Consider the following 14,274-nt stretch of genomic DNA (forward strand, 5'->3'; position numbering starts at 1 on the left):
GCAAGGCTGCATTCCTGTCCGCACTCTGAGACACCACCTCTCTCCAGCTGAGTCCCTGTTCAGAACAAGCCCGTGCTAACATCTCTTCTAGCCTGCATGGTCCTTGCGTCCCCCCAGCCCTTGACAGGAACAAGCGCCAAGAAGAGGAAGCTTGGAGAGAGGCAGTAAAAGGAGTGAAAAATACAGTCGGGCTTCTCTATGCCTGTGCACAAAATGAGCCCCATTTGGGGACCTCAACATGAGCAGCAGAGAGAAGAGGAGGTGCCTGCCAGCCCTCACGCTGCCACCCCCTTCTGCTTCCAAGTGCAGGGAGAGGCACTTCAGTGTCTGGGCTGCAAACACTCCCTGGGCCCCATCTTCTCCAGGGAACGATGGCAGCCCGGCCACACTGTCCTGTGAGGAGCTCCTGGCCACCTTTCTGCTAGGTAGTGAAGGATTATATGGGTGTCATTGGCGGCCATGCAGAATTTGAGATACCCTGTTATTGGGCTCTCATCTGGCTCCACTGTGGTCTTCAGAATAAATACATGCGTATGTGCTGTGATCATGGCAAGAAGTGAGACATCAATACACTGCTGAAGATTTTTCATCACCTACTGTGGCAACAACTACACAGAGAGGACTGGCAGACATTTATTTTTCCTACTTAACCTGGTAACTGCGTTAATGCTAAGGAATAAACTAGAAGGGTACCATGACATATACACTGAATTAGTTAAATAATAATGGCAGGAAAACTTGCACTCTCAACCTCTTTTAAACTATGAAGTTCAGCTTTTATTTCTCTAGCTACTTTGTCAGCACGCTTCTGAGTAGACTAAAGACACGTTTGGGTTGTTTCCCCTGTTTCCAGGAGATGGTTATTCTGACGCCAATGAGTCTACCTACAGGAGAAGAACTTGGACTAGAGGATTTTAAAAATGGGACAACTCACTGCTAGGAGTCCCTGTTACAGAGCAAGGTTGTTGTCAAATAGATGTTAAAGAGAGCACATGATTAAACCCGAGACATTTCAGTCTTAGTTTTCCTGCCATTTTTGTTTTTCTTTACTTTTCTCTTCAGCTTAGATACTTGGCTGATTTTTATCTTTTTATTTAAACAAACATAGCTAACACACAAACATAGCTAACACCAACGGTAAAAAATAAATGTCCGGCAGTGAAAGGATATGCCTGGTTCCTTACAACCATCGCTGCTTACCTGTCAGAAAGGACTGAGGATTGAACAAGCCGGAAAGCCACACCACTGCTGGCAGCACAAGGTCCTGCGTCCAGATCTCAAGTTCTCCATATCACATGAGAAGATCGGTAACCCTAAAAGAGAAGCAGCAATAGCTTCTGCCTTAATCTATTTGTACAACTTTTTTAGGCAAAAGAAATTGCAGACTTCAAGTGTAAGAGTCCTTTTGTCTACAGAGAAGGTACGCGGCTGAAGTAACCAGAAAGTATATGCTTACATAAGCATAAGGTCACGGTTTTAGTGGAATTTGTTCTTTCCCTGATGTAGGTATGTCTGAAATTGATTGTAGAAGGGGATCAGGCATGAGACAGATTGCTGCCAACAGAGAATGTGAGTATGCTCAATCCAGTAAAACTTGTTGTCTTGGGGAGAAACATGAACATCACCATTAGTCATGTTAACGCACCTTCAGAAACTGCCAGAAATTGGTAAAACAACAGCTGATGGCTTCTTAAATGCAAACTGTCTGATCCCATCTTCAGTGGTGCATTTAAACTTCCAATAGGCCAGAGCAAAGTACAAATCAGGAGCACAAGAGAGTCTGACAGAGACTCTGAATAATGCCATTCTGCAGCACACATTGCCCTGAGATATAAGAGGAATTTCCAAAAACACTGCCTATTTTTTCCATATCTAACAGCCTGCGAGTGGCTATTGCTGGTGGCAGGGTAGGGGAAAAGGAATCCTGAAAGATGCTGAACATCCCTAGCACTTGTGACAAGGGAGGTGACGAAGCCTTGCTTTAGCGAAGTGCTTAGCATTTCGGCAAATCTCACTTCAAAGTAAAACTGACTTGCATTAAGACAAATTTTGGACCAAAAAAATAAATGGAACAATGCTGCTGGTTTTAGATCACTGGAATAGCCCTGTGCATAGTAGCTAAACCCTGTTACTGTGGCATACTTACCAGTGTGCAAGGCTGTATGTGGATGGATATGCTAGTTTAGTCCATGTGTCTGGCACAGCATCATAGAAGAGTGCGGACTGCAGCACTTCCATGTGAGGAGAAAACATCAACTCCCTCTTTGTTTGGAGAACAATAAAAAGCATACTGGCATCATAAAGAATAGCTATTCTTTCATTTCCAAAAAAGCAACAGAAAGACCCAGAATACATAGAAGAGCAACAGTACTGGTAATAAAAAAGTCACTTGCCTTCAGACCAAGGTCCAGCTGTTTAAGAGACCGATGGATCTCTGAAAGGAGGAGGTTCATCCTCTCACACTCTTGAAGGCAGACAAGGGCATAGGGCCTCCAGGCAGTAGTCTTCTGCATGATTTCTGCCATATTAAACTCCTCAGGAAACATCTCCAGAGTACTGTCCAGGACATTTTTAACCTTTCCAGGCCAATACAAACAGCCATTAGAAATCACTGCAATTAACTCTTTTTGACTCTTCTATTCTTGTGTCTGATTTCTTCTCCAGGAGAGCACAAACATCCCATTTTCTTAGGCAGATAAAAGCCAGAGATGCTCCCCCACCTTTGCTGTCTCTTTGGCAACAGTATTGAGAGAAAAGACTGCAAACCAGTTAACACATAGCAGCTTCTATTTAGCTTTACATTTTCAAGTAACACTGACCCCCAAAGCCCACCAACACATAGTCTCTGGGTTTGGGATGACTGCTCTTACAAGGATGTACCTGATATTGCCTTGGTTTTTAGTCAAGCGTGATTGGTAGTTTATATTTCTATAGTACCTAGTATCTCCCCTTTACCTTCTACAGTCCTTGCTGTCTTGGGGATTAGGCAAAATAGAATGCAGGCACATGCACACACACGTCTCGCCCCCAAAAAGAGCCTCTCTCCCTCCCCGCAGGCCTGCTCTGGAACTGAGACAGAACACAACTGAAAAACAATTCATAACAGTACTAATGAGCAGGAACTAAAATCACTTCATGCAGCTCAGTTTCCCTTTCAGCCCTAGCTTTGGCAGAATGAATGATGAATGCCATATATAATTGTCCATGCTCACCAAAGTGGACGGGAACCAAAAGTGAAAAGCACAAGCTCCCCTTGGGAAATGAAGTGTTGTTTGGCTTCTTGCATGCAGAGCTGTCATATTCCCTTCTGCAAAAACCCCATGATCTGATGGTGATAAGAGGAAAAAAAAAAAAAAGAGTGCCCAGAGGAAAAGGAGGGAGTAAAGAAAGGGAAGGAGAGTTGCAGAACAGGAGTGGCAGTCACCGGGGAATTTAATTAACTCTGGTAAGGATGAGGAGCTGAAGGCTTAGTCTCATGATATGCCAGTTTTGGGGGCATCTGGACATAGTTTCTCAGGCCTACACTCAGAAAGGAAGGTGCAGAAGACAGCAGGGTCTGAGAACAGAACTAGCTGAGATTTCTAATTACATTTTCTTTTCCTGCTCATCCTTTATTTATGTAATCTATTAAGCACAGCACCAGTGCTGTTCCATGCTTAAAACCCAGTCTTTTACTTTTTTTCTGGATCAGTTTGGCTGTACTAAGATATCTGGGTATCTGAGATACCTTGACTGTGAACAGAACTACAGTGCCCTAGTTAAATCCATATTAAGTGACAAAGCTTATCTTTGTATTAGGGTTGGTCCCTTCAATCCAGCATCTGATAGCTTATAGGTATTAATGTTATTGTTCTGCTAAACTCCAGATTTGGTACAAGAGAAGTGCTCGGGCTAAGAGATGGTCAGACAGCCTCCTTGCCCAGATTTCACCTCTTCAGACTACCAGAAAACTAAAAATCTCTGAAAGCCTCCTCCTCAGCTGCTGCTTGCAAGAGAAGTCTGTTGGAACAGCCACATGGGCTGCTCAGATGGGCTTGGGCTGCTCTTCCTGGCCTGGAGACCTCCACATCACTGCTAGGCTGTGCTGTGAACGTGGCAGAAAGAAGGCAGGACCACAGGCTGGGGGGGACGTCCTATGCTTGGCACAAGTGGGAAGGAGCAGGGAAGCTACACAAAGGGGATTTACCACGCAAGAGGTGGGAAGAAAGCACAGAGGTGAAGACTAGACTCACCAACTCAGCCAACCGTAACTTTTTTTAGTTAGTTTTGCTGTACTTATTTATAAAAGCACACAATAAAAGCAAGATGGATTCATCCCTTGTTTCCCACCCCATATTAAATTCAAAGTGAAAAAGAAACAGTCTGCAATAACAGGTTGGGTGTTCCTCTGGTCCAAATTCCTCCCTAGTGCAGTGCGTTGCACAGGCTGGCGCGTTAGCATCACTACTATTGACACTCAGCTGATCTTTGCTAATTTGATGCACCTTTTTTTTTCCCTGAAACAAAGTCTCTTGCTGAAATAACACAGTAAGAAAGATGTGTGCTCTACATGTCATTAACAGCACCAAAACACACCAGATGAAGAACTTTACCTTTTCGTCTCCAGACTGGTCTGATCCTTCTCCTACGAATGAATTCATGGGTTGCATTTCCAAAAGAGTTTTGAAGAGATTATCTGACATTGCTGTCAAGTGTCCCATCTCAACATTGGGGTCCAGTCCATATAGTACAGGGCTTTCAGATGGAAGCATTTCATCTATGTATTTATGGTATCCAGCATAATCCAGATTTGGTGGGGCCACGAAACCTGGTGCCAGAGTCAGTTCCCCTTCAAACTTCAGTAAAAGAATCAATAGTGTTATTGATAATGCTATCACCAGGTTCTCGAAACATTCTCCCGCATCTACAAAGTTTCAGAAATTTGTCTGGAGTCTATGAAAATGACGCCTATATGTTCTGATATATTGGAACAGGGTTACCAAACTATTTTTAGCACATTTTCTATTTGCACACTTTTCCGATGTTCCCATATTCTGCAGTATTGAAATACTGTTGCTGCTTCCTTTTCCTTCATGAGGATGCTCTGTTTATTTAAGGACTGCCACTACTGAGGTGAGTGTATTTTAAGTACTGAATTTCTGCAACCCCTCAGCAAGGATCGTTACGGCATTTTGCAGATGAGAGTCTGAGACACACGTGATAGAGTGTCACACAGGACACCGGTGGGAGAGGCAGGACTGGAGCCTCAACTCACCTGAACCCCCATCCCAATAATACATAAGCCACAACATTAATTCTGCTTGTGTGTTGTTAATTAGGGGCTTTGCACAAACACACTGTGCTCATAATAACCTTAAAGAGGTTACTGGGAGCAACAGGTCAATGAGACAAGTAGTGGTATGTGGAAATGGGACAACACACATCAGTATTTGTGCAATTCTTAGCTTGTCAAAAACAGTGATCCCAATCCACTTTCCACAGAAATGGCTGCCAGTTAGGACATTTCTTCATGTGTTGATGTCCCTTCTTTTCTCTTCTGCCCGGCTGTTAACACCCAGGGGCTGGAACAGAAAGGAAAAACATGCTACTCCGTTCCATCTCTCCAAATGTAGGAGTCTTGCACGGGGTTTTGTACTGCTGCTTTGGCCTCAGTGAGATAAAGAGTGGCGACAGTTTTCACAGCAGAAAAAATTAAAGTCTCAATCAGTTCTATATTGAACCAAATACTATTAACTGCACCATTCCTATAGAACAGGCAGGCCCTACCCCTGTCAGGATATAAAAGATAAGACTCAGGACATGGGAGCAAGTCAAGAATTAAGTAGACAGACAGAGGGCTTTGGTGAGATGTACTCTCGGTGGGCTGCCCTCCTACTGATGACAGGACAGAATAAAAGCTGTAGCAACCACATTTATTTTCCAGGCTCCCCCAGCTCCTGCGCTGTAAGGACTTCACTGGATTCAAAGAGTTTCTCTGAACTCATTGTCATAGAGCTGTCTGGGATTTAAACCAGACTTGCAAGTTGGTTTTGCTGAAAATTATTTCTGGCTCTAAGTGGTACTTTTCACAGGAGCTATTTCTTCCTAATGCAGGGTCCACTCCACAAAATCACAATAAAATTTAACAGCTTTTGGCATTTAGAACAGTCAACAACAAGCTGCTGCTCACAATAACACCAGTAAGCACTTACTTCTGAAGTCATTTTGGTTCTGCAACCAGCCATTTACCTGCGCCTGAACCTGCACAACTAACCTCACCCACAATAAGCTATGTCTTAAGATGCCACTTTGAAGCAGTACCGAGGTTTTGAAAAAAGCCCTGTTATTCACCTTGAGTGGAAGATCAATTCTGTCAGACAATCTGTACTTACCAATCTCTCTGCTGGCACTTAAAATGGGTTTTATTGTATTTCTGGGAGTCATGTACACGGAGGGAGGCTGCCGGTTTCGGGGGTTCATAGCAGGAACTCACCGCCCTTCTGTCCTTATGACAGATCCCAGATGAGGTATAGCAAAGCTGACATATCGTGGATTATTCTAACACACCTCGTGGAATGACTTTATAGCTAAAAGAACTCACCAGCAATGCAAATAGGTAAAAGAGAAGGTAATCTCCCCAGTGAACACAAAGCGCCAGCCCTGATGAAAGGCGTTGCCATCCTGTTTGCATCCATTTGGCTGCCAGTCAGTGAATGATTTTCTGGTTTTGCTGGTAATGCAGGGCTCTAGCATTTTCCACTTATGGCAAAAAGCTTGGAAAGATATCTCACTGTTTAAAATACCAGCAGATCCACGCTCAGGGTTGGGTCCCTAAACTTTCCAAAGGCCATATAAATAGCAGTGATTCTCCTCAGGTTTCACCACCTATACTTATTTTACAATTATTTGAATGGAAGTTCAGGCTTGTGAAGGTTAATGGACTGCCTAAACTGGAAGCAGTAATTCTTTACTTATCCATAGGCTAGAGGCAGAGCCAGAGCTGCTAGGATGAGCTTCCTACCATGCCCCCGCGACCTCAGCTGTCATTTGGAGAAATCAGCCTCCTCCGAGGTCAGGAGTACGGTGGTGTTTAGCCTTTCCATCTCCATGGCAACTTACTCTTGGGCATCTTCTTCTGAGCAGTTACTTCCAATTGCCTTCATCTGAGCGTGGCTCTTTGACACATGAAAACCCACTCGTTAGGGACCGAGGAGACACCAGCAAGCTCATCTCTCGCTCACGACCGAAAGCTAGGCTTCAGCCGCATCGCCGAGGGGGAAAAGTGCACCTTCCCCAAGTTAGCCAGGCTCTGCAAGTGGCCTGCTCCCACGTAACATGCTAATTTTCAGGTTTTTTTTCTCCCAAATAAGCTTTTTACCTTTAGACAATGAAAAACAACAAGTCTGGAAAGGGCACTTGAAAAATCTCTCAGCTGTTTTTAGCAAATTGTGTACAATCAGTTCTCTAAAGTGACTAGTTCAGCAGCTTAGGAGAAGCAGCTGGTTGTTTTTTTTTATTTTTAGATATATATTTTTTTAATATATATATGTATATATATGTATATATATGTGTGTATATATATTATGTGTATGTATATACACCCCCCCATACACACATACACATTTTATATAAACGTATGTATATGACAATACATTAAAGTAGTTTCCATGCAAGATTTTTTAGAACTAAAGTTAAAGCAACATTTGCTTTTTGTATCCTCAACAATTCTAACATTTGTTTCTGATTAGAAGCAACTTTGGCAATCTTGCACCTTGGACTCATGGATGCTCCACATACACTGCTGTCCAGGACCAAAACTCAATAGTGAAATTTGAATAATTCAGTATATATCAGCTGGTGATAATCTGACAAAGCTACAGAAACAGATGTGTGAAAGGGTGGTGGAAAATGAGAAACAGTCTTGCAAACTGTTTTCCCTACTTTGGAAACAGGAAAACGCAAGGAAATGTATAACATTTCCATTCTATTATTTTTCCAGAGAAGAAAACAAACAGCAAATGTTAAGTTTTGAGGACAGCGCCATTCTGGACTGCTGTAACTGGTGAGTCTATCAGTTACGTTGGTTAAAGTGCAGTTCCGTATAAGATACTTTCCTATGCCCACCCAGACATTTCTAAACAGCAGCGCCTTAAAAAAGAATAGTTTTATTAGGAAAATGGAAACCTAAATGCACTATCCCCTAATGTCATTAAGCTGGCTATACAGGCAGTGTTACAAAACACTGAATTCAAGTTGCCAAGTAAGCATGCTTGCAAAAGTATTTAAACAAGCAACATGCCAAGTCACAAACCCTTGCAGACAAAATCTGCTCATGATGAATCATTGTACTCATTACAAGTTGGAGAATTTACTCCCCCACAGCCAGATAAGACCTTGCTACAGGCGGGGCCACATAGATGAGGAAGCTTGTGGTCTTCTCCACAAGGTTCCAGTTCTGAAAGATGACTTTCTCTCAGGTTGAACACACTATATACACGCTCAAGAGCTTTAGGCGTCTATGACAGTTCTTACCGCAGGTGGGCTGATGAATTCTTGCAGATATATACAGCAGAGCCTGCGGTCCCGGGCATCGGTGATGCGGCCACCATATATGAACTCACCAAAGAGGTAATGCAAGTCTTCCCATGGAACCTACCTGGGGGAATAGAATGCATTACTGAATAAAACAAGTCGGCTTTCTAGAGAACAAACCAAAGCTGCTCAGAATAAATGCTGTTACGAGAAACAAAAGAAATTCAAATACTTTCCTTCAGAAAGCTTCATGGTTATATATTCGCATTGCTGGGTTTTGTTTGTTTAGCAGCTAACTACATTGAAACACAAATTTCTTTCATTTCAATCCAGCGAGAGGTATCTATAAATATCTGAGTAAAAATATCATTTGTGACTAAAATTCAGTAATGGTGTAAAGTGTATCATCTGAGCCTTATGTCACATTTTCTACCTTATCCCTTATAAAAAGCTTTTAAGAGAAAAGCACATTTTCAAAACACCGCATGATATAAGAGAACATAACTCCTTAACAAGCGCATGTATTTTCCCATACAGATCTTTAAAAACATAATCCCCATGAGTGACAGGAAGGTAACCTACTGTGCCTTTCTTAGAGAAGAAATAAAAAACTTGTATCTGATTGCAGTCTTTTATATCTCCTCACTAGGAAACACTCAGTAACTGAAATTCTACATTATTTGAATTTGGGATGTATTCAAGAACTTTGGTAAAAATTGAATTAATATTAATCCCATTACTACCACATCACGTAAGCATTATGTTTATTGTAGAACTCTAGTCATAATGCCACTGTTATAGCATGTGATTAACAGTGGTAACACATTTTATTCAAGGAACTACTGTCTTTCTCTTTTAGTTGGCTTCACAGAGTTTGAAGCTTCTTTTAGCTACCCTTTGGTTTGCAAAATATGCCAGTTTGTGATGAAGCCTTTCCAGACAGGAACCTTTACGCCCTTGGGGGCAGTGTTTGCCTCCCAACAGTTCAAGTAAAAACTTAATTATAGGCTTTAAATATTGCATGATGTGACAGAACAGAACAAGTAAAATAGCTGCAGCTATTCCAGCCTGCTTGCTACAAGTTTATTTCAATTTGAATATGTGAAACTCTAATCCATCTTTCTTTTAAATTTGGTTTGAAGAGAATGAAAAAAGAAGGTAAAAAAAAAAGGCCACTGGAATATAATATGCAATGCTGCATGCTGGTGATGAGAAGCCTGAACAGAGAATCCCTGTGAAAAATGCCAACAACTTGGATTTAGAATGAAATATTCTTGCAGTTAGAATAAACCTGCTTTTCTCTTTGTTGGCAACAGAAACACATTTAATGTTTTTCTAATTTCACATATATTTATCTCAAGAAATGGCTTTTTCCTTTGCCTTTTAGAAGAGTATATCAATATTCTAAGAGTACAAGCTCATTCAGCTGCACGCTTCTGGGGACATTGATTACACTGGGATAATCAAAGCTTGCTAGTGTGAGAAAACTGAGGGGTTTGCATTAGAAATATTTTGGGCTGCCAGGTTTGCATAATTGCCATTGTACTCTACAGAAAACTGGTCTGTTGTACTCAAAAAACCACTGAGCCATTGCTCAGTGGATGGATATGGTGAGGCTGGAGTCCACATCCCCCTCGCATCATTGAATGACAACTCCATGAACGTGCGTACGGGGATCAGAAGGCGGAGGGGAAGAGCGGGACAACGGGGCAGGATCAGGCATCCTGCGCTTCACCTGAGGAGACCTTCGCTATCAGAGGTTAGTGTGGTGGAGTTTGTCTTAGCAACAGGAAAGTGGGTTAAGTCAAACTGAGATGCAAGAAGATTAAATATTCACAGGGAAGCACCATAAACGGGTGCAAGTGATGACGACGTTAGGGCAATTTCTACTAGCTGATGGGCGAGCTCAAGTTTTCCAGTTTATGCTTTCTGGTCAATCCCTAATTGTCTTAAACAAAGCTGTCCCCAAAGGATACTCAGTTGGGAAACTGTGTATCTCTCTCTCCCACCCCCACTCCCGCAAAGTCATATACATGTATACATACATACAAAGTCACGTTTTAAAAAACTATCATCTCTTTCTCTCTCCAATATCTATGTCAAAAAAATGCTTATAAAGCCACAGGGTAATGAGTCACTAACCAATACAATGAGAAGGGCCAATAAGCAATATTACCAAGAGGAGAGAAGAAATAATTCTCGCTCTTACAGACCTTTCTAGTCCTCCCTGCCATCAGAATCCTCCCTCTCATTAATTAGCAAAATCGATTATCCAGCTTATGAATTGTGGTTTGAAAAGAACAGAGCTTAAAGCAGCAAGATTTATTAGCAAAGAAAACTAAGAGTTGGAATAAGCTGATTTTATAGACTTGTTTTCTAAATGGGAAGCATTATTAAATCATCACTATGAAATGAAGCAATTATTTCACTATGACACCAAGTACCACAGAAAGGAAAAACAGTTTCATGTCCTATTAGCTAAATAAAGGTCAGTAGGGGTAAAAAGAAAAAAGGAAAACTGATTTCTAAGAGTAAATACAAGTTGGGAGATACACAGAAAACCATATTGTCAAAGGGTGACATTTCCCTCTCTTTTTTTCTTTATAAATATCTCTTAAATTTCTTTAAATTACTAAAATGGAAAGACCTATTCAGTACTATCCTATGTCATTCGGTTTTAATAAATAATTATTGCTTTTATTTAGGCTTTTCATACACAGAACTTACACAAATGACCTCAACTGAGTATTTAAACTATACAAGTGTGAAATATGCTGTAGCTCAGAAATAAAATCACTCATCTACCCTTAACTTTGACTCAAGGGGAACATTACTGAGAAAGTCACAACAAGGTGGCATCCTTAATACATAATAATGACACATGCAGGAAATGCACCATTATTTATACATGTGACGTGCTGTAAATTGCTTCCATCATCAGAACTAATTGTAGTGATTATTAATGCAGTGTTATGAACTGTCAGAATTGCTGTATGTAATTACATTTGTGCAAATGCTTCATTACCTGCCTAATGAATTTGGCATATATGCACATGTAAACCACTGTTTTTGTTAACATAATGAAGGGCATTTTTTTCCCCCTTAGCTACTGATGTGGAACTGGTTTGACCTATATTACAAAGTTCAAGCACCCATTGCCAGAAAAAACCCCACAGCCCCCCCCGCCCCCCCCTTTAATCTGGTTTATTTTCATACTCGGCAACAGCATCATATAACGCCAGCTACTTAAATAACAGCTTCAGAGAAAGATTGTGTCCCCCTTAATCAGCTGTTTGTACTGAACGAGTTGAAATGAGCTTGGCGTGTGGTTACCTGACCACTCCTTCTTACCTTCGCATGGGTCTCTAAATAGCGGCAGAGGACAGCGATGCAGACGGCGACATCTCCAGCACTGAACGGGCACCTTCCATTCGAGCCCCGAGGGCCAAACCTCAGCCTCCCAGCAACGCAAGTGTGAAAACAGCACAGACGAAAAAGGATGCTTTTAAATTCCCCTTCTCTGGTACACTGTTGGAGGGTATCCTGTCAAAGAAGAAAGGAATACGTTTATCCAGTTAACAACCGGCAGTGTTATCGACGGCTGTGCCTGCCTCAGCCGCTGAAAGGGAGCACTCAGCAGCCTGAAGTTAGAAGGAGAGCGAGAAAGAGGTTTCTTAGTGATGAGTGACCATTAGGCAGTATTTTTTGCAGTAATTCCCAGAAGCAAAGGTGTTGATGGTTACCCTTCTATTTCAAAATGTCCCTTAGGAAAGAGAACTGTTGTGCTACTGAAACCAATAAAAATAGAGACTTTAACTAGAACTGTATAAATATTACTCAGATAACCACTATAGTTTCTTAGCATAAATCATCCATAGGCTTTATCCCAAGTAGAAAATTTGCCAGTTTAACATTTATTAAAAAGCATACTATTGCTTCAAATTTTACAGTGTTTCCCAAAGAGTCATGTTTGAAATTGAAGTTTAATCTTTTTTTGTTTTTTCCTCCTTTGTTTATAGTGTCAGTAGAGAATCTCGGCAAGATGAGATTCTGCGCAGGGCTTCAGCTGGTTTTTAAATTACTGAGACAAACTATTTGGCATTTTCCTATAAAACCTGCAGAAATTAATTCTTAGTTCTCTGACAGTTTTCTATAGTCTATCTTTTAGTTTAAGAAGTAATTGACATAACAAAATTACTTTTGATACCCATAAAAAGATAGATGTGTGGAATAAACTTCAGAGGGATAAACTCTTGGCTGTCAGAAGGAAATAGGTCATCCTGAACTGAACAACAGGTAGCAAAGTCTGAGCAAAGGTGAAGAATTTTATGTCTGACAAAAAACCTTCCTTAAGTCAGAATCCTGAGTTTAACCATGAAAAATACAACACAAGCTTCTATCCTGAAGAAAACCACAAACCATGAAATTTATTCCACCTGGATTAGGCATAGTTTGATTTTCTTACTACAATTATTTTTTTTTTTTTCTTAATTAAAATACCTTAACCAGAAACATATTAAAAACTGTGTCTGCACAGGAATTTGTAGGAAGCTGCAAACACCCATGGCTCAAAAAAATGGAAGAGAAAAGAGTTTTCTAAAGTATCAAGTTTAGAAATTAGTTAATTAAAATACATATATATATATTTCTTGAGCCTGAAGTGGGACAACAATGTGTATGAATTACCTTTATTAAAAACTTTGTCTAGCTTTTTCAGCTTTCCATTAAAAATATTATTATAATAAGTTATAAAAAAGAGAAAAAAATTGCTGCATTAATAGTTGTCTGTTCAGCTACAAAACCAGAGCCATTCTTCCTTTCACACAAGCATCTTCCCGAACCACCTCATACCATCAAAATCAATCCATTTGTAGCCAAGGTAGCTTTGACATGGCTCTTTTAGTGCACGGCTCTTTTTTTCTAGGCATTGGTTAGCAGAGTTCCCTTTAAAAGAAACTCTTACCTTCATGTGTCCTGTGCTTAAATAAATACATGCTAATACACTGCTGGAAGGCTAAAGCGTACAGTTACGGTTGCCTTTATCATGGTCTGCTTTGCTGACACGAATAAGCTTGCTGCTCCAGTGGTTTCACACTGCGGGGAAGTTGACTTGCACCGAGCTTGAAGATCTGTTTACAAGTTCCTCAGGGTAACAGACCAGGATAACCAAGGATCCAGAGGGAAGGAGGCTATGCATGCCCAGTGACAGCCCTGTCCTCCACATTCGCACGTCTTCTTTCTCCTACTTCTTCTTCCCACCCACCAAGCAGCTCCGCAGAACCTCACGCAGGGAAAGAGCAAAAGACAAAACAATAAATGGCGCGTAACCCTTGCTCATGAATTCCTTTCTTTATGCCTAACTACAGGAATTCATACACAGGGTAGTGAGCCATTGCCTGAACATCTGGGTGCATAAATCCACTCTGTAGGAGAATGAACATGGTCAAACCAAATTTAGAGCTATGCAAAGTTAGCGAGTATCATTGAATGAAAGAGCTCTGACTTCAGAGCATGGACAGTTTTTTTAATAAGACTACACAGATGGGTAAAGCTGGTGCGACAAATGCACTTCTGTCTATCTTTGTAAGCATACCTACGCAATTCTATATCTAGATATTTAATAATACATGTGTACACATTATTGTCACGTGTTTCCTCCCGCCCAACATTGATGGGAAACTCGGAGGCAACGCGGGGCACAGAGGGCTGGCATCCTGCAACTGTCAGGTTAGTTTGGAAGCACAAAGATCCCAAAGTTCTGCT

The 14,274-nt window shown here is 41.2% G+C and overlaps 1 protein-coding gene across 1 annotated transcript in view; it reads right to left on the bottom strand.

Moving 5' to 3' along the window:
* Positions 1-14,274, bottom strand: part of DNAH11 (dynein axonemal heavy chain 11) — a 158,071-nt gene that overhangs the window by 1,399 nt on the left and 142,398 nt on the right. Inside the window, 6 exon segments of the mRNA XM_075140860.1 lie at positions 1,201-1,313; positions 2,147-2,262; positions 2,394-2,576; positions 4,593-4,835; positions 8,512-8,631; positions 11,863-12,054. Coding sequence (XP_074996961.1) covers positions 1,201-1,313; positions 2,147-2,262; positions 2,394-2,576; positions 4,593-4,835; positions 8,512-8,631; positions 11,863-12,054 — 967 coding nt within the window.

The sequence above is a fragment of the Calonectris borealis genome, chromosome 2 (assembly GCF_964195595.1).
Source record: "Calonectris borealis chromosome 2, bCalBor7.hap1.2, whole genome shotgun sequence".
Taxonomy (NCBI): Eukaryota; Metazoa; Chordata; class Aves; order Procellariiformes; family Procellariidae; genus Calonectris; species Calonectris borealis.